We start from the raw sequence: 19,076 nt of genomic DNA on the forward strand, positions 1-19,076 counted from the left end.
GGTAATGATTCCTAGTACTTTTTGCAACTTAATAACATTAGTTGGGCTTGGGAGTGATTTTATTATCTCCATTTTTTGGTGATCTGGGTGTATTCCATTGAAGATAGCGCCAAAGAATTTGATGTGGATGGGATATTTCCTGGATGCATGAATTATGGGATGATTGTTTGGATAAAGTACAATGTGGTATTCCCTTGTGAAGTTGTCAATCTGATTGAATTGGTCTGGATGTGCTTCCATCAAATCTCTCTAGAGTTGATTGGGATATGATTTAAAGAAGCAACTGGGGCACCTGTCCCATAATTGAGTGGGGCATATTTTATTCTCTTGATGCAATAGTGTAATGTGACCGATTTTAATTCTTAAAAGTCCATTGGAGGTTACCACATATCTTCATACACCTTTGTAGGAACATTGAATTTCTATGGATCCTCATTGCAAAATACTGGAGCCATTGTATGCAGTAAGAACCACTGTTTCATTCTGTGTCGTGCCTGAACATGGATGTCCATTCTGATTTACACATTCTGGAAACATTTGTTGGAATGTACATAAGAGGAGTGTATTTCCCTCCATACCTGTGTCTACCTTGATCTTCAGTTCATGAACATCTTTCCTGTTTGGTAGTATAATGTCCAATGTGGCAACTGCTTCAGACAGATAGCTCTTTTTTCTGCACTAAATAAAACATCTTTGCAAATTCATCACCCATCGGGTTCTGAACGTTAATATAGCTCTGACAGTTTTTAAATATAGATTGTGCCAATACAAATTTCTTGTGTTTCATAAGCTTATTTTTTTTGGCTGCCTGTCAGGTTTTTTTTCTTGACTTTTTTGATTTCGCACACCTTAGCTCAGTGGTTCTTTTGTCCACATGTTGAGCAAGTGCTTCCTTGAGCAGAGCAATTCCCACACTGATAGTGAAACCCATCTCTACCACAGATGTCTGTGCTCTCATGCCAGCACTTTATAAAGTTTATTTGGTTGTCACACTTTCGTTGTAGTTCACCCATTTTGTCATGTAGTCAATTGAAGCCTTATAGCTTCTATACATAATTGGCACTTCTGGCATGGACAGACTTTTGCAACTCTGGAAATTTAGTTTCAACAATTCTCTGATCAATCACACATTCTTCCAATTCACGCTCGTTTATGAACTTACATCTGTGTGCTTGCAGCCTGCAACTTGCGAGAAATCATCAATGTTTTCTATTTCGTTTTCAGAGTAATTTTGTAAACAAAAGCATGCAATCTGGAAATTAACTTGAGGCTCTATCTGTTCTAGGAAATTCTCCCAAATTATAGTAGAATTACGTCTGTCAGCCTCGTTTCTGAATGACCAAGAATTATATCACCTTAGCCCTTTTTTCTCCGACAAGAAATGTGATCCCCTTGTTTGTTTTCTGCAATGCCTATTACAAACCAATACAACTCACATTTTTGGCCTGAAAATTTTTAAAGATTCCAGCAAATTTGTCGTTTTTATATGTGGTTCACTTGTATGATTCAATATTATTTTTATATGTGGTTCACTTGTATGATTCAATATTCTTCTTCTTATTAAAAACAATATAAGGAGTGTAAGAAAATATTAGACAACTCACAGTTCATGGATGTAAATTCAATATGACACACACGGGCAAAATTCTGGTAATAAGGTTGAAACATTGTCGATTCTCCTATTATTTTTTACGGTAATATTCCATAATAGAGTTTTACCGCTGTCATCATGTTGTACCTTTTTGAAATATTTGTTAGTATGTATAAGTCATAATGAGGAGAATAAATAACGAGATATCATTGAGTTACAAGAGCTATTTTTATTATTCCACAAAGGGACGTAACTCGTACAGCTATAACAACAACACAGGGTCAGATAATCCATATGTACGATGTCATGTAAAACAAACGCTTTTTGTATAATTTTCAACTTGTTTGTTGTCTTTGCAATATCTGCCATTTGAAACGTTCAGACCTAATAACTGGTGCATATTATATGGTTAATATCTTATGACTTAAATGAAAGTTAAATCATGAAACACGATTATCAATACAACAGTTGATAATTTAACTGCGGTGTTGGTAATCTCCCTTTATATTTTTTACTTGTTTGGGAATCGATTACTTCCCTTTGTTCATTTTCTCTGAGGCAGCCATTATTCTTAATGAATTCGATCCATATTTATATCTCAGGAGAATAAACCTCTTCCAGTTCTGACTTTTACTCAGTTATTACATCAGTAATTATCATTTATTAACAATTCAATAAAAAATGAAAGAAATACTTAGATGGCCTAGCAATACATATATATATATATATATATATATATATATATATATATATATATATTTGTAGTCATCGACATACAGTCCTGTTTCGTTGTATCACAACTCATCAGTGCCGCTAGACTAGTATCTCTCCCAAGCCAAGGATTGAACCTAGAACCGTCGTGTTGACAGTCGGCAGTTCTCCCACTCAACCATGAAAGTGATGCCCGTAAATAACTCGTCGGAATGTCTATTTAAATAGACATTCGCCACCACTGTTATAGTGCTCAAATCGCATGTTCGTAAACAAACAAACGAGCTTCGTATTTTCAACCAATTAAGTAGCGGGTGAGATTATTTACGACAGTGCTCTACCCAAAGGGGGGGGGCTTAAAATATATTTGTAGTCATCGACATACAGTCCTGTTTCGTTGTATCACAACTCATCAGTGCCGCTAGACTTGCATCTCTCCCAAGCCAAGGATTGGACCTGAACTATATATATATATATATATATATATATATACATATATATATAATTCCAGGTTAGTATTTATTTCAGGAGTAAATCAATCAATTTGTTTTACATAGCAACATATTAAAGCTTATGTAAAACAAATGAAAATTATATATATATATATATATTTATTGAGAAACAAGTTCATTTAATTTTTTTGACTTCCATATTTGCTTTAAATGGCAAACGACTGTTGAGTCGTCGACTTCGAGTTCAACATCAACTTCTCGTGTGATTTTGCGAGGATCATCTCCAATTACGGTTTTCAAATGTTCATTATCAACTGCAGTCGGCTGGCCACAACTGTCTTCATCTTTGAGGCTCTCATCACCATTGAACCACTGTTGTGCCATATGTTCGTTAGCAGTACCTGGGCCAAATGCATCATTGATATCACGAGCTGTCTCAGCAGCTTTGTGGCATAGTTTGAACTTGAATAAGAAAATCATGTAGCCAGAAAAAAAAAAAATAATTAGATGTAGCCAGAAAAAAAAAATAATTAGATGCAGCCCGGGTGGAGAAAGGTGTGAAAAAAAAAAAAAATCGAATTCAGTTTTTGTTTTAAAAAAGAAAAAATGTGATTACACTAGCCTCAAAATAAGTAAAAAAAAAAAAAAAGTGTAGGCAAGCAGGCTTGAACTTGTAACACAATGAGGAAAAGAAGATGAAATAAAAGCAAACCTTTAACCTCTGCAGCCACCATGATATACAACTTTGCTGCCGTTCAAATTAAAGCTAATCATTGCAAGCACGTATGATAACTTTGCAAAAATGTTGATGAAAAAGTGACCCCCTCCTTGTAAAAAATGTGAAAGAACGAATGTTTTTGGTCAATTTTTCGATGTTTGTTGTCCAAGAGACAGAGCTTTAAAACAATAACGATTTTGTCATGTTTCGATGTGTCTGTCAGAAGTTTTTGCAGGACATACAAACACACACTCATACACACATTTTGCCTTTTATTTATTAGACTAGCCTGGGTGCGCAGCATTGCCCGAGTGTTTGTAGGTATGTGTTGAGCAAAAAAAAAAAAAGTTGTAGTATGCAGGCAGGCTCGAACCTGTGGCACAAAGGCAGAAAAGAAAGTGGAGGTGTGTGTAAAAGTGTTGGTTGAGCAATAAAAACAAAAGAAAATTGTGAGCGCAAAAAAGAAAATGTGATAGTAGGCAAGCAGACTTGAACCTGTACCGCGGAGGAGGAAAAGAAAGTAAAAAATGAAATTAACACATTAGCTGTTGTGCCCATTGACAAACCGGAAGTGACGTAGGTTTAAATTAAGGCTAGACAAGTGAAAAGAGGCGATGACTTTCGAAAATATTGGCAAAAAGAGTGATCTCTCCTTGTAGAAAGTGCCCAGTTGAGGATGAAAGAATTAATCTTTTTGGCCAATTTTTCGATATTTGTCGTCCGAAGGGTCGAGCTTCAAAATGATACCAATCTCATGAAAATCTATCGTAAGGTTTTGCGAGACATACATACATACACTTAAACAGACTTTTGCCCTTTATATTATAGATAGCGGGGGTACTCGGCGTTGTCCGGATGTTTGGGGGTATGTGTTGAGCACAAAAAAAGTGTTAGTAAGCAGACAGGCTTCAACCCATGACATGCGTTTCCCCGAGTGTTTGGGGGAAAAAAAAAGTGTTAGTAGGCAGGCAGGTTCGAACCCGTGACCTGGAGGTGGAAAAGAAAATGAAAGAAAACCTGAACTTTTACCACTACACTACGAAGGCATTAGAAGTGAAACGGGTTCAAATTTAGCAATGTCAATCAAAAAGTTGACTTGCAGAAATGCACGTTGGTTGGAGGCCATTCAGCTTTCCACCGTTTCATTTTTTTGTTTCCCCACGATGGGGAAAAACACCTCCTTGCAAAAAGGGAGTGTCCAAATGAATAGCAATTGTCTGATATGAAGGGTCCCCCCCCCCCCGAGATTTATCAAAGCTGATTGCTTTCTTGACGTCCTGGTACGAAAGGCTCAGAAGCTGAATTTGCTTTTAATCTAGCTTTGCTTTTATACGAAAAATACGAACAAACACATGAGAGGAAGGAATAGCGTGAATTTTATAAAAGTTGATCAAAATAAATTTAAGACATGATGTCCGTTCGCAAATCGTAGATATTATAATCTAGGGAGTATATAAAAAATTGTAAAAAATAATAACCCCCCCTCGAGACCCCCCCCCCCCCAAAAAAAAGCCTTTGCTGGACATACAAAAATGCGCACCCCACTTTTGCCTTTTATATATATAGACTAGTGGTGTTGCCTGGGCGTAAAAGAAAAAAAATGTTCTGGGGAGGAAGGTAGGCTTGAACCCAAAGCCTTGAGGCGAATAGCCTGATGACTTACCACGACGCTACATGGGCAGGGAATTAAGGAAGGATGACATTCAATGTTTAAAAAAGCAGGTGTTTAAACGAACGTGAATGTCTGGTTTTCTAGGTCAAATATCATGCCATAGTAGTAGTAGTAGAGAAAATGAAATCACAGTGCAAATTTTGTAATATACAAGTCGCTGAAATAAAAGACAGATGTGACCTCGCTCTGTAAATCAGATATATTATAATTTAGGTAGCATATAAAAAGTTCTAAGACATAGCGACCCCCCCCCAAAGCATTTTGCAGACCTACGAACAAATTGCACACACAAACACACATGTATTTTCACTTTTATATTATAAATTAGTCCACTATGCTTCTAGAAAAGTAATTTTAAGGTTATGGAAGTGTATGAAGCATAAAAATGAATTAAGTATCAAAAACAACATCATTTTTATGCTCCATACACCCCCATAACCTTGATTATATATATATATATATATATATATATATATATATATATATATATATATATATATATATATATATATATATATATACGCACACACACACATTTCATGTTGACTTATTTTGGTTTGGATCCTTTCCAAATTTCTGAATAATTTCCTTGTTTCTTTTCAAACAATGCATATTAACACTGGTGGCTACTGTGATAGGGGCTAGATTTATAGAGCACAATATTTAGGCTTGGGGTTAGGTTAGAATTAGATTAGGGTTGGGGTAAGTAATCTGAATGTTTTTCTTTTTGAATAAGTGAAAAATAGAAAAATTAACTCCACTAAGAGTGTAACTCTTACCCCATTTGGATGTATAGTCCCATCTATTTGTGGATAAATAGGTCTGCCCACCTTCGGTTGAGACACATAGTTCTTGGGTTTGATGGAGTAAGGTTGCTGAATGTGATAATTCGAATGTTGAATTAAACTTTGTTGTGGACTCTGTGAATAACCATAGTTTTTTATAGGGCCCTGAGAAGCTTGGTCTTCTCTTCTCCAGCATAGATCGCTATTCAGGATAAGCTGCAGGTAGAAATTCAATTAGCATTTGGTAATATATTTAAGATAGAAATCAAAATTAGCCTTTTGGATTCTAATAAAAATGTTTTATACTTTTGTGTAGTGAATTAAAATAATTTTTAATAAATATTTACTTAAAAAATGCTGGGATCTACTAGGAAAGTTCACTTGATTATTAAAAGGTTTAAAATGCTCTGGACAGGGTTTGTAAATTTTGTTGGCGCCAGCTGCACATTGGCGGTGTCTGTCATCAGCTAGTTCTTCTGAAATAATTAAAGTTTTATTGCATTTCTCTATGGATGCAAGTGAAAAATATAGAAGAAAATCTCCGATGAGCTAATCAAAATCATGGATAAGAAATATAAAGAGAAAACATTCTGAAGATTTTCCTTATTAAAAAGGAAATTATATCTACATTTAAACTTATACACGTATCCCAAAATGAAGAATGGGATTGGGACATTTATTACTGTAATTAACAGAAAAAGTAAAGAAATAATAAACAACAAATATGCAAAACATAAATGTCTCCAAAGACAAGACTCTTCTACATACCTGAATAAATTTATTTGTGTTTAAACTTCTTTTAAAGTGTGTTTTTGGTTCAAAACAAACTTAGTATCTCCTCTTTCAGCTAGAATTTAAAAAATGACTGCCCCATAACCCTGGCAGAAGGACCTTTGATAACCGCTCAAAATTGAAAATTAAACAAACGCTGGTAGAAACACATAAATAAATGTTAACACTCAATCGAAAATGTTATGTTCTATGAGTATTTTGTTTAATTTTCGATTTTAAGCAATTAAGCAAGAATGGTCCAGAAACGAGTACCATTTTATGTTAATTTTATGTGCAAAACAGTTTTCTTATGCAAAATTTTAAAATAAAAATTTTTTTTCCGCCACATAATCATCTAAAAATGTAGAATCCCATAAGTGATTTAGCTAAAGGGATTAATATATTTGCTGCTGCTGCTAATATTATTATTATTAGTAGTAGTAGTAGTATTAGTATTATTATTATTATTATTATTAGTAGTAGTAGTAGTAGTATTAGTAATTGTATTAGTAGTAGTAGTATATGCAATTTTTTTTTTCAGTAACACAAATCAATCTAATAATTGACCAAATATGTATAATTGTGAGAAAAAATTTGAACATTTTTTTCAAAGAGGAAAGGTACAGAATATTTAACAGAAATCCCTCCTAATGTTAAGAATGCTTTTCTAAATAGTATGTTATTATGTAGAAACTCATTCTTGACATGGGACGGGCTTTGTTAATGATTCTGTACCTTCACGGTTTTCTTATTTTGCATATCAATTATCAGTTCTTTTTAATAGTTTATGACAATTTCAAATAGTATTAACTACAAACAAATGGAAACGAGGTTCATTAAAAAAATCTTGCCTCACAATTTCCAATAAATTACAATGAAAACATTTGAAAAAGATATTTAAGATCTACTCTTGTCATATAAGTGGCAACGCAGTTGACAAAGGATGTTGTGAAATTTGGTACAGGTCAACTTCAGCCATTGGCTGCGATTGGCTACATGCGTGCAGATTATCTTAGTTCATTCTTGTTTCTAATGGAGAGGGTGCTTCTACAATTTCTCAAGCTAAAAAGACTGGTGGTTATGGAGTGAAGGCATATCAGTAGATTTGACATACTGGATTTTTTTTTTTTTTTTTTTTTTTTTTTTACACAGTGATCACCACTTATCAAGGCCCGGAAGCCACTCAGGGATAAGGATTATTGCAAGTACATTACGTTAGTGAGGAGATTTGATGAAGTGTTTAATTAGGGGGGTGGTTCATTAGGAATTTGTTAACATTAGACTTGAAGACATCCAAGTTGTAGTCCGGAGGGAAGCAGGCAGACGGAACAGAGTTCCACAGGCGTGCAGTTCTAAGAAAGAAGCTTTGTTCATGAAATCCGCGTTTTGATTTAGGCACAGATATAGAGTGGGGGAAATTTTTGACAGTGGATTCAGCTAGACGGGTGTTTTTCGTGAAAGATTGGCGAGGGGGGACCAGGGATTGGAGTTCAGACGAGCACCTGCCATGAAAAAAACGATAAAACAAGGATAGGCTCGCAACGTCTCTTCTGTGGGAGAGGGGTTGCAGGGTAGAGAAAAGGGCATCCCCCACTAAACCACGAAGTCTATTTTGTACTCTGTCAAGGCATGATAGGCTGTTTTTGGCAGCTCCTGCCCAGATATGGCAACAGTATTCCATCCTTGGCCGTACTTGGCTTTTATATAGATAGAGAATTGCATCAGTAGTGAGATATCTTCTGGAGCGGTAGAAGGATCCCACCATCTTTCCAGCAACCTTGGCAACAGACTTGATGTACGTGTTCCATTTCAGATCAGGAGTAAAGGTCAAACCCAGAAGCTTGTCAAAACACGGGCCCTTACCCAGACGAGAGCCATCTATCACAATTGATACCAGCTGGGGATCAGAGCGTTGATGATGTAAGGATAGGAGTTTGGTTTTGGATGCATTAAAGGTAACTAGCCACATCTTCCCCCACTGAACCACGCGCTCGAGATCCGAGGAGAGAGAATCCGAGAGAACTTCGTCATTTACAGCCTTTGATGTGTTGCCGTAGATGGTCGTGTCATCAGCATAGATGTCAACGAATGATTTAAGTATGTGTTTAGGGAGGTCATTGATGTAGATCAGGAAGAGAGTTGGGCCCAGGATTCACCCCTGAGGGACCCCAGCATTTATATTTCAGGCCTCTGATTTTTGTCCATCTACCACTACTCTTATGAGCCTATCGGAGAGAAATGATTTAATGATTGAGAAAACATTTCCAGTTATACCGTAGCTGGAAATCTTGTGAAGTAGACCCTTATGCCATACTTTGTCAAAGGCCTTTGATATGTCAAGAGCAATTGCCCTAGAAAGGAAGCCTTTGTCAAGAGATTCACTAATCCTGTGGGATATAACCGTCAGCACATCTGCGGTAGATCTTGCAGAGCGGAAACCATATTGTGTGTCACTAAGAAGGTTATTCCTGCTGAGGTGGTTGACTATTTCTCTATTTAATATTGATTCCAGCAACTTACTCATAACACAGAGAAGACTTATTAGTCTGTACTGAGAGGGAGATGACTTATCACCTGAATTCTTAAATACAGGGCAAACTGATGAGGTCTTCCAGGGGGTCGGAAAGGCAGCGCTTAAATAGTTTCGTAAGTATGGGAGCAAGTTCTGGTTGAAGCTTTTTTAACACTATAATTGGGATGCCATCAGGGCCAGTTGCTTTACTGGAATCTAGGTTCTTTATTAGCTTGGCGACCTCATGCACGGATATTTGTATGTTACCTAGCTTGTTCTGTGTTATAGGAGGAAATATGGGGAGTTGATGGCCTTCATCGCATAGGGTAGAATTAGCTGCAAAGTTCTTTGCAAATAGTTTGGCCTTGTCTGACGCCGACGAGATAACCTCTGGTCCATTGATAATGGTTGGGATAGAACGCACACTTCTGTTCAGGATCCTATTTGTTATTTGCCAAAACTGGTGGGAACCAAGCCGCTGATCAGCTACCTTGGATTTAACAGACTGGGCATATAGCTCTCTTGCATTTTTTATTACTCTTTTACAGTGGTTGCTGGCAGTCCTGAAAGCAGCTTTAGTCTCAGTGCATCTATTACGTTGGTAGCTATGGAAAAAGTGATTTCTGTGCGCGATAGCAGCAGCACATTCTGGGGAGAACCATGGCTGGCTGTTAGGTTTTTGATGGAATTTTTTGGATGGTATGAATTGGTCTATGCCTACAATTAACCATTCGGTCAGATCTGATACTATAGAGGACACTTCCTTTTTAAACATGGAGTGCAGAGGTAAATCAGATATGAATGTACGGAAGCTATCTCAGTCAGCCATAGAGTATCGGTATACAGTACAGTGGAGGGGTACGTCTGATGGCTTCTTACATTTCGTTTTTATCTTAACTGATACGACGGAGTGGTCGGAGGATCCTAGAGGAGAATGAACGGTACATGAACATAGCTCAGGGGAAGTTGAGAGAAAAAGGTCTAAGAGGCTTGCATATTGATTGGGTGTATCGGGCACACGAGTGGGTTCGGGAACAATCTGAGTGAGGTCATAAGCAATGGCAAAATCATGACAAAACCTCCCCTCATCATCTGTCTTATTTGAATGGGTCAGCCATTCCACGTTATGGACGTTGAAGTCACCACAGATGTGGATGTTAGCCGAGGGATGTGAAGACAGTATGTGGTCTATTTTCTCAGATATGCTCTTAAAGATAGTAACTCCGCTGTTGTGGGGCCTATAGAGGGCAAATATAAATGCAGTGGTGTTAGCAAGTGCAACCCTGAAGCACATATAGGGTAAATTAGGATCTTCTCTAGAGATATCCCTGCCACATGGGAAGCCATCCTTAATGTAGGCACATATTCCATGCCCATGGCGATCTTGGGAGTCAGATTTAGCTGTTAAATTGGAGTATCCATTAATTATGAACTCATCTAGGGAAGTGGTCGGCCCTATTCCAGTTTCACATAGAAATAATATGTCCGGTTTCATCTCCTGTAATTGGGTTTCAACCTCTGGAAGGTTGGAACGTAGACCCCTGATATTGGAGAAGGAGACCTGGTAATAGGGGTCTACGCTGGAAGATGGGGTTCTAGGTTTAATCGAGTTTTTATTCTGGAGATATTTCATGTTGAGGTTTTGGGATTTGTGGAATAGGTCGGCATACTTGGTTAGAGCAGTACAGAGAGGGAAAGTAAGAGAGAAAAAGACAGGAAAAATTTTTTTTATTTGTAGCACACGAAAAGGTAAAGCCGTAACAATTACCCACTAGTATGGCATCGAGAGGCCCCACCAGAGACTACTGCATGGTCCAGATCCACTCACCAAATGGCAATACAGCAGTCCCAGTACTTTGCGCCTGCTGATAGGACAGCTTCCTTAGTGGTTAATCCAAGGTTCGGGTCCCTGACTATCAGGCGGATAACGTCAGCCCAGACAAAACGTTTACCTCCAGCACCCTTACTAGTGACATGGCAACAAGAACAGACAGAGACAGAAAAATATCCGAAAAAAATGCCGCAGCGTGATCACTGCACACAGATGGTGAAGGATGTGATAGTTGTGTTCATGTTGAAGAACAACAGCATTGCAAAGCAGCTGTTCCGATGACCAGGCAGTTCTATTCAGAGATGCACTGCCTGCTCCAATCTTGGGAGGGTTCTAGAAAAGGTGGACTAAACAAATGCCCATTCACAATTTCCTGAGGGGTAAAGTGTGGCCAGCGTGAATCCACAAAAACATTAAGAAAACAAAGAAATCAACCATTAATCTTATCCTAGCATCATGGAATATCAGAAACTTTTTAAATAATGAAGAATAGTGGTGGGACGATTAATTGGAACCGTAAGAATCGTGTATTTTGGGGAGAATCGGAATTGCATCGTTAAAAAGTACCTTGGATTTACAATTCTTTCATTACGATTCTTTTATATTTTTAAGTTGAACTTTTTGTTTGAAGTGAGATTACTGCTGTCAAAAATTTATGATAAAAACGTCATAAAACTTTTCATAACATTTAATATGATGTACAAGAATTTTATTAACTAATTTAAAGGTAATCGTTATTTATCTTAATGAGTTTTTTTATTCCATCACATACATAGGCACTGTCTGTCTGTTTTGAAACTTTGAGGCTACTATCAGGGGAAACAATTACTGGGATACTATGTTGGGATTTGGGCAGCAAGATGTCGGTTCACGTTACACTTAAACTTCTGCATGTCAGTACAGTTCGGGAAGCAGGGACCTGGAATGGAATTCCAGAGTCTAGCGGTTCTGGGGAAGAAACTACTGGAGTAGAAAGATCTTTTACATCTAGGGATCTCTACTGTGTGAGGGTGGGATTTAGCTGCCTGTTGGGTTTGTCTAGGGTGTCTACGTCGTGGGGGCACAAGTGTCTGCAGTTCGTCAGCGCATTCACTATTAAAATACTTGTAAAACAGGCAAAGGGATGCAACGTTTCGTCGATGGGACAGAGGCTGAAGCTTAGATGCCAGTTCAGGGCCTATCAGATTGGCGACTCTCTTTTGAACCTTGTCTAGAAGCGAGAGACTAGTAGCAGATGCACCAGCCCAAATGTGACAACAATACTCCATACATGGGCGAATGGTGGCCTTATAGAGGTACAGGATACTTTCAGGTGTCAGTAGTTTTCTAGCACGGTAGAGAGAGCCTATCTTTTTCGCAGCGGCCTTGGCAATGTTTTCAATATAATTGTTCCAACTTATGTTTCCTGTGAACGTCAGGCCAAGCAGTTTGAAAGATATACTCTCAGACAGGGAGTCACTGGCCATTGCTATTGGTGGCAGAGAAGGTTTCTTGTAATTATTGAAGGAAACCAGTTTAGTCTTGGCAGCATTGAATGTGACCATCCATTTATGTCCCCATTCCACTACAGATTGGAGGTCATCCTCTAGTGTTTTTGCCATTTCTTTAATTATGTGTTCATTTGTTTTCCTGTCATGCTTGTTATAGAGTGTAGTGCCATCAGCATATATACCCATCTCAGAGGCAGTTTTGTCGGGGAGCTCATTAATAAATATTAGGAACAATAGAGGTCAAAGGATAGACCCCTGAGGCACTCCCGCATTTATATCACACTGTTTAGATGTACGACCGTCGAGGACAACCTGGATTTTTCTCTTATCTAAGAAGGATTTAATTATGTTAAGTATTCTACCAGTGATACCATATGATTTAATTTTCCTGAGGAGACCCTCATACCATACTCTGTCAAAAGCCTTAGATATATCTAGAGCTACCGCTCTGCCCTCCCCCGCTTTGTCCAGTGAATGGTATATACGTTCAGAGATTACAGTGAGGATGTCTGCTGTGGAACGGGCTTGTCTAAATCCATATTGTTTGTCAGTCAGAAGTTTAGCATCTGTTAGGTGCCGAACTAGAGCATGGTTAATTATGGTCTGAAATATTTTGGCGAAAAGTGGGAGGAGGCTAATGGGGCGATAATTTGATGGGTCAGTTCTTTCGCCAGAATTCTTGAATCCTGGTACCACAGAAGTAGTTTTCCAACAGCCCGGAAAGCATGATTCATTAAGGCATTTGTTGTAGAGTTTGGAGAGAACTGGAGTTACTTCGGCTGAGCACATTTTTAATAGCACAGCTGGGATGAGATCAGGTCCACATGCTTTTGAAGTGTCAAGGTTTTTATGATAGCGTGTACCTGAGCAGGGGTGATTTTTAGATCGTCTAGTGTGGCGTCTGTCCGCAAAGGAAAGTCAGGCAGGGGGTGGTTGGAAGGGTCCAGTGTGGAGTTCGAGGCAAACCAGCTGGCAAGCATATTATCCTTGTCGGTTGCTGAGCAAACAACCTCGTGATTGTTGGTTAGTGGGGGAATTGTTTATTGCCCATTATTTACTACACTGTTGTAGATTTTCCAGAAGTCACGATTTCCTAATTTTTGTGCTTCGATGCGTTTTTTAGTGGTTTCAGTAAATTCTCTCTTAGCTATCTTAGCTTGTCTTAGCTCTTATTACTTATTTGTTATTGCTAAATTTTTATTATTAATCATTTTCTTTTATGCTTTTGCTTTTACGGTTTCTGTTACGCTTGTTGTTATGGGTCTGTGTGTTTATCAATGTTCTTACATATACATGTGTGTGTGTGTGTTCTTACGTATAAACATGTGTCCTTACGTGGAGTTCACTGTTATATGTGTGGGTGGATGTGTGTTTGCTATTCTTTTACAGTTTCTCTCTTGCCTTGGGAAGTTTCCAAGATGTGTATGTGCAATAATATAATGCGAAAATACCTGATTTGCCTTGGCCAGGGGATGACATCTTCTTGGTCGCTGGCCTTTCACCTTGCTGGGGAGTGAATGCTGCAGACAGATTCATCAATGAACAACAAGATGAGATTGGAGCTTCAATCTTTTTTATTCAAGACAAGCCTAACATCTCGGACGCTGGTTGTCGGGAGAGACCCAAAATCTCCCATCTGCATTCCTCTGCTGCTAAGACCAACTCCACCCATGTGGTCGTCATCCGGAAGGCCTGCGACCACAATTCCCGTGTCACCCTTTAATTTCCAGTACATCTAATCTAGGTCATTCAAGGTGACCTGGGTTTGATGCCTGTCAAACCTAACCTTTCTGACCCTGCTAAATCGCTGATGGGAAATTAAAGTATGCATATATAACTTTCTATTTCTAAGACTACCTATATAGCAATTAAACTGAGATTCCCAATACTACAATATCATTAAAGATTTATATTGGTCAAAGAAGATACCTGACACTGATCTCAGCCCATACACTAATGAAAACCAATAACGATGAAGCCAAAAAGCTATTCTATTCTTCACTGGACAGCATGCTCTCTGTGACTTTTATTGTTCACAAACTCATCCTGCTAGGAGACTTCAATGCAATAGTAGGAAAAGAACACAAAGCATAGCCTCAAACATTGGGGAAATGCTCCTAACGAAGCATTCCAAACACTAGTTGGTAATCACAACCATGTTCTTTAACATCCTAGACAAGTGGTACAACTGGATACATCCAAGATCTAAGCGGCCGACTCTTTTTGACTATATTATTACTAGGAAGTCTGATCTTAAGGATTTCTGCAGTATCACAGCTATGAAAGGAGCTAGGTGCTGTACTGATCATTTTATGATCTGCGCCAAATGTCACATCAAACCAAAAATCTCTTATGACCCCCCCCCCCTCAAGAAATTGACCATAGAGAAATTGAGGAACCAAAGACAGGCTTATAACTGTGATCCATGAAAATCTAATGGTATCGACCACTACTAACAGAGAACAATGGGAAACCTTGAAAAATGCAGTCTACGGCACTGCATCAAACGTCCTTGGCAAACCAAGTAAGAAGAATGCAGATTCGTTTGATGAATTGAAAACTACAAATTATGAAAGAAGTCATGTTTGTATGAAAGTTGATAATAAAAGCAGGTTAAAATGATATTCCAAAGAAAGTCGAGGCTCGATGAAGAAAAGTTGACAATAGTGGTATAATCAAAAGAAAATGTTGACGAGTCAGATGTATCGATGCACATGAAAAAGTTTAATAGGGATTGTAAAAATCCAAGTGGTTGAAATGTAAATTCCAAATGTGAAGATGGCATCCTAAAAATTGCAGTAGAAGATTTTTCCACTGAAAAAGATACTAAATGAAAAAAAACTATTGTTGGCCTCCTGAGGAGAGATAAAAATCCAGTATGCTCCCATTAGCGAAAGAAAATATATTGAAATATGTATATGTAATGAAACACAAAAAAATAATATTTCAAGGATGGGCTAGATGTTCTATTTTTAGAACAAATTCAAACTAGTCACTAAGCTTACAAGGTCACTGTGACAGAGTTGAAATGGGGAGAGGGAGGAAAGAAACGTTGAGTTTCTAGACAGGTAGATGAAAAAAATAAGTGGGCGGAAAAAGGAATATGTTATATGTCGCAAAATCTTCCATGTTCGTGAAGCCTTGGCTTACATACCTATTGAATTAGAAGTGAAATTATAAATAAATGAATAAATAAAAATTAAATTAAATTCAAAATTAAATAAATACAATAAAATTAAAGAATAACTCCAAGAATCTTGCTATATCAATAGGATTAAATACTAAATATGTTGAAGAAACAAAGCATGGCCTTTGGGCCAAGATCACAGCGTTGTATCTGTTCTGATGCTACACTTCAAATTTTCTGTCCTCAATCAGTAAAGGAGGAATCTTTGCTGACTGAAACAATTTTTTTTGTTCTTATCCAGAGTGCCCCATTTTTTGGGAGCTGGCCTTTCCCACATTAAAAACCAACCTTATGTTTAACTCTGCCCTTGTGGTGAGACAAGTAAATAGGAACAAAACAAATACGGCTTATTTCAGATAAAATATACTTCAAATGAGGGACGTTTAGCAATTAAACCCTAAAGCAAACAGATAAAATAGCATATTTAAGCCTAAAAATTAAAATGGTGTGATAAGTGAGGAAAATATATATATTAAATTAATCAAAATTTTATCGGTTTGGGTGGTGTTTAATGGTGAGGTATTACAATCATGTGAGGATGTATACAAACCTGTTAAGGGTTGTTAGGTGGATTAGAGCCTAATTTTAGTTGCGAATAAGAGGGGTTATATAACTTATAAATTATCATGATTCACATTTAGCTTATGGGAGGTTTTCATGAGATATTAAAGGAAAATAGATAGAACTGAAAGAGGCTGTAGGTTCGCCTTAAGAGCAATCTAAATGCTAGATGGTGAATCAGATAACAAGGCAGAGGATTGAAAAAAATACTACATTGGTAAGGGGTAAAAATCAGATCTAGAAAATGGGGAGTAGAGTATCAATTGCAAAGAGTCCTAGGTGAGCATTAATCTAGAAAAGGTAGAAAAAAGAGCAATCCTTGTGGCATGGGTATTCTATGAGAATATGTAAACTTTACAATATTTGAAAGTTTTAAAGGAAAAAAGGTATTAATAATTCTGAAATTAAGTCTAGAAAATTAGGGGATTTTTTTTTATAATTGGTGTTTATATAGTTTAGGAGGTGTTTAGTTTAACCAAATAATTTCAAAATGGTTGTATTTGATTTTTTTCATGTAAAAGTTGGAAATCACTTAGTTAAATTAAACACCTTTTAAACTTGCTTGAAACATTGTTTAATGGATAAAAGGTGTGTTTGTCAATTCAGGAATTATACAGTCATTGTAAGCAGATAAATAAATAAATAATAATTCAATATCATTTAATTATTTACCTGATTATAGGTGGTACTTTTCAACTGTAGATGGTATTTATTCCAATAAATACCGTCTACAGTTGAAAAATACCATCTATAATCAGGTAAATAAATAAAAAAAAATATTGAATTATTATTATTTATGTATTTTTATCTGCTTACAACAACTGTATAATTCCTATATTGACAAGCCTTCAAACACCACACACACACACATATATATATATATATATATATATATATATATATATATATATATACAGGGTGTTCCAAAAGAAACAGTGCACTGAACACAAGAAAGGATATTTATACATTGAAAATGTTTAAATGTAGTTGAAAATGTTTAAATATATTATCATGTTTAAATGGTGTTTAAATATATAAAATGTTTAAATACAGTCCGCTTATAGTAAATATTCTTTTGTTACAGGGACCCATTGAAAATGGTGCTTACCTTACAAGAAAGGATATTTATTATTGAAAATGTTTTCCGAGATGGTGGCAAATTCACAAAAGAAGTGCAAGAGTTATTTCAAGAAAAATTTGGTGCAGAACGTTTGCCGCATCGAAATTGTGTTTCCGCTTTGCTGCATAAGTTCAAAGAAACTGGAAGTGTTCAAGACAAACCCAAAAGTGGCCGCCCAAAAGTTGTTACAGATACATTATTACAGAATGTTACCAACAAACTTCAGAGGAGCCTACGAATGTCTTTGAGGCGTTTGTCTCAAGAAACTAGGATATCTCTAACATCAACTCACCGAGCAGTGCATCAACTTAAATTCTTTCCATATAAAGTGCATGTTGTTCATGAACTGAAGCCTCAGAATTCAGAAAAACGCGTACTCTTCTGTCGGTGGTTTGAAAATTTTATTCTAGAGAAAGGTGAAAACATTTTAAACCATACATTCTTCAGTGATGAAGCATGGTTCCATTTGTCCGGGTACATGAACAGTCAGAACTCTAGAGTGTGGTCTACAATAAATCCTCATGCTCTGTTTCAGAAGCCACTCCACGATCAAAAAGTTGGTGTTTGGTGTGCTTTGTCAAGGCGGCGTATAATTGGACCTATCTTTTTTGAAAACACCATCACATCTGAGTGTTACATTCATAACATCCTGGAGCCATTTTTTGATCAACTGACGGAGCAAGAAAAGCAACAAGGCTGGTTGCAGCAAGATGGTGCAACTGCACATACGGCTCGTGTCAGTATGGCTGCAGTTGGTGATGTCTTTGGGGATCGTGTGATCTCTCGTGGTTTGTGGCCACCTCGATCACCGGATTTAACACCTCCTGGCTTTTATTTGTGGGGCTAATTGAAAGGCTCAGTGTATGCAGACAATCTTCGAACTACGGATGAACTGAAGCAGAGAATAACAAGTGTTATTCAAAACATCAAACCTGATGAACTTGAGTGTTTTTCAAAACATGCAGCATCGCGCTCGTTTATGTCTGCAGGTGAATGGCGCACACTTTCAACAGTTATTGTAGATCATATCTTACTGCACGAGTCAATCCTCAATCGTACTTTAGTTGATAAGGTATTGGATTTGTGAGTATTTGCAATAAATAGTATGTTTCTGTGAGTTTTGTTTCTTTGGGTTATTAGCATATTCCTACTGCACTGTTTCTTTTGGAACACCCTGTATGTATATATATATATATATATATATATATATATATATATATATATATATATATATATATACACGCACGTTTCATTTTTTTTTATTACCGTTTTTTTTCTGTTTAGTTACATATGTTTCAGTTGGCCGGATCATGTTGGTGATCCAGTAACCTCGTCAGACTTTACAGAAATGTTTGTTTCTGTAAAGTCTGACGAGGTTACTTAATCGCTAACACGATATGGTCAACTGAAACATATGTAACTAAACAGAAAAAAAAAACGGTAATAAAAAAAATGAAACACATATTTGCTCTACAATAGTATTCAGCACTTTCTTCAGGTTTTTATTAATTACCATTTTTGATATATATATATATATATATATATATATATATATATAGGTTGTGTGTGTGTGTATATACACGCACAGCATAAAATATGCTATAGTAATAGTTATATAATAAAAAATAAGATAATAAACTAATAATATAAAGAATAAAATTATTAAAGAATAAAT

The 19,076-nt window shown here is 36.9% G+C and overlaps 1 protein-coding gene across 4 annotated transcripts in view; it reads right to left on the bottom strand.

The window, feature by feature from the left end:
• LOC145252837 (opioid growth factor receptor-like protein 1) overlaps positions 1-19,076 on the bottom strand; it is a 90,230-nt gene that overhangs the window by 41,545 nt on the left and 29,609 nt on the right. For 2 of the 4 annotated variants that reach the window (XM_080112808.1, XM_080112810.1), the window contains exon 2: positions 5,924-6,145. The exons of the other annotated variants lie outside the window; for them this stretch is intronic. In XM_080112808.1, the coding sequence (XP_079968934.1) occupies positions 5,924-6,145 (222 nt within the window). The remainder of the gene's footprint in view (positions 1-5,923; positions 6,146-19,076) is intronic. 4 annotated transcript variants of the gene reach the window in all.

The sequence above is a fragment of the Euprymna scolopes genome, chromosome 29 (assembly GCF_053919585.1).
Source record: "Euprymna scolopes isolate OS-2025 chromosome 29, ASM5391958v1, whole genome shotgun sequence".
Taxonomy (NCBI): Eukaryota; Metazoa; Mollusca; class Cephalopoda; order Sepiida; family Sepiolidae; genus Euprymna; species Euprymna scolopes.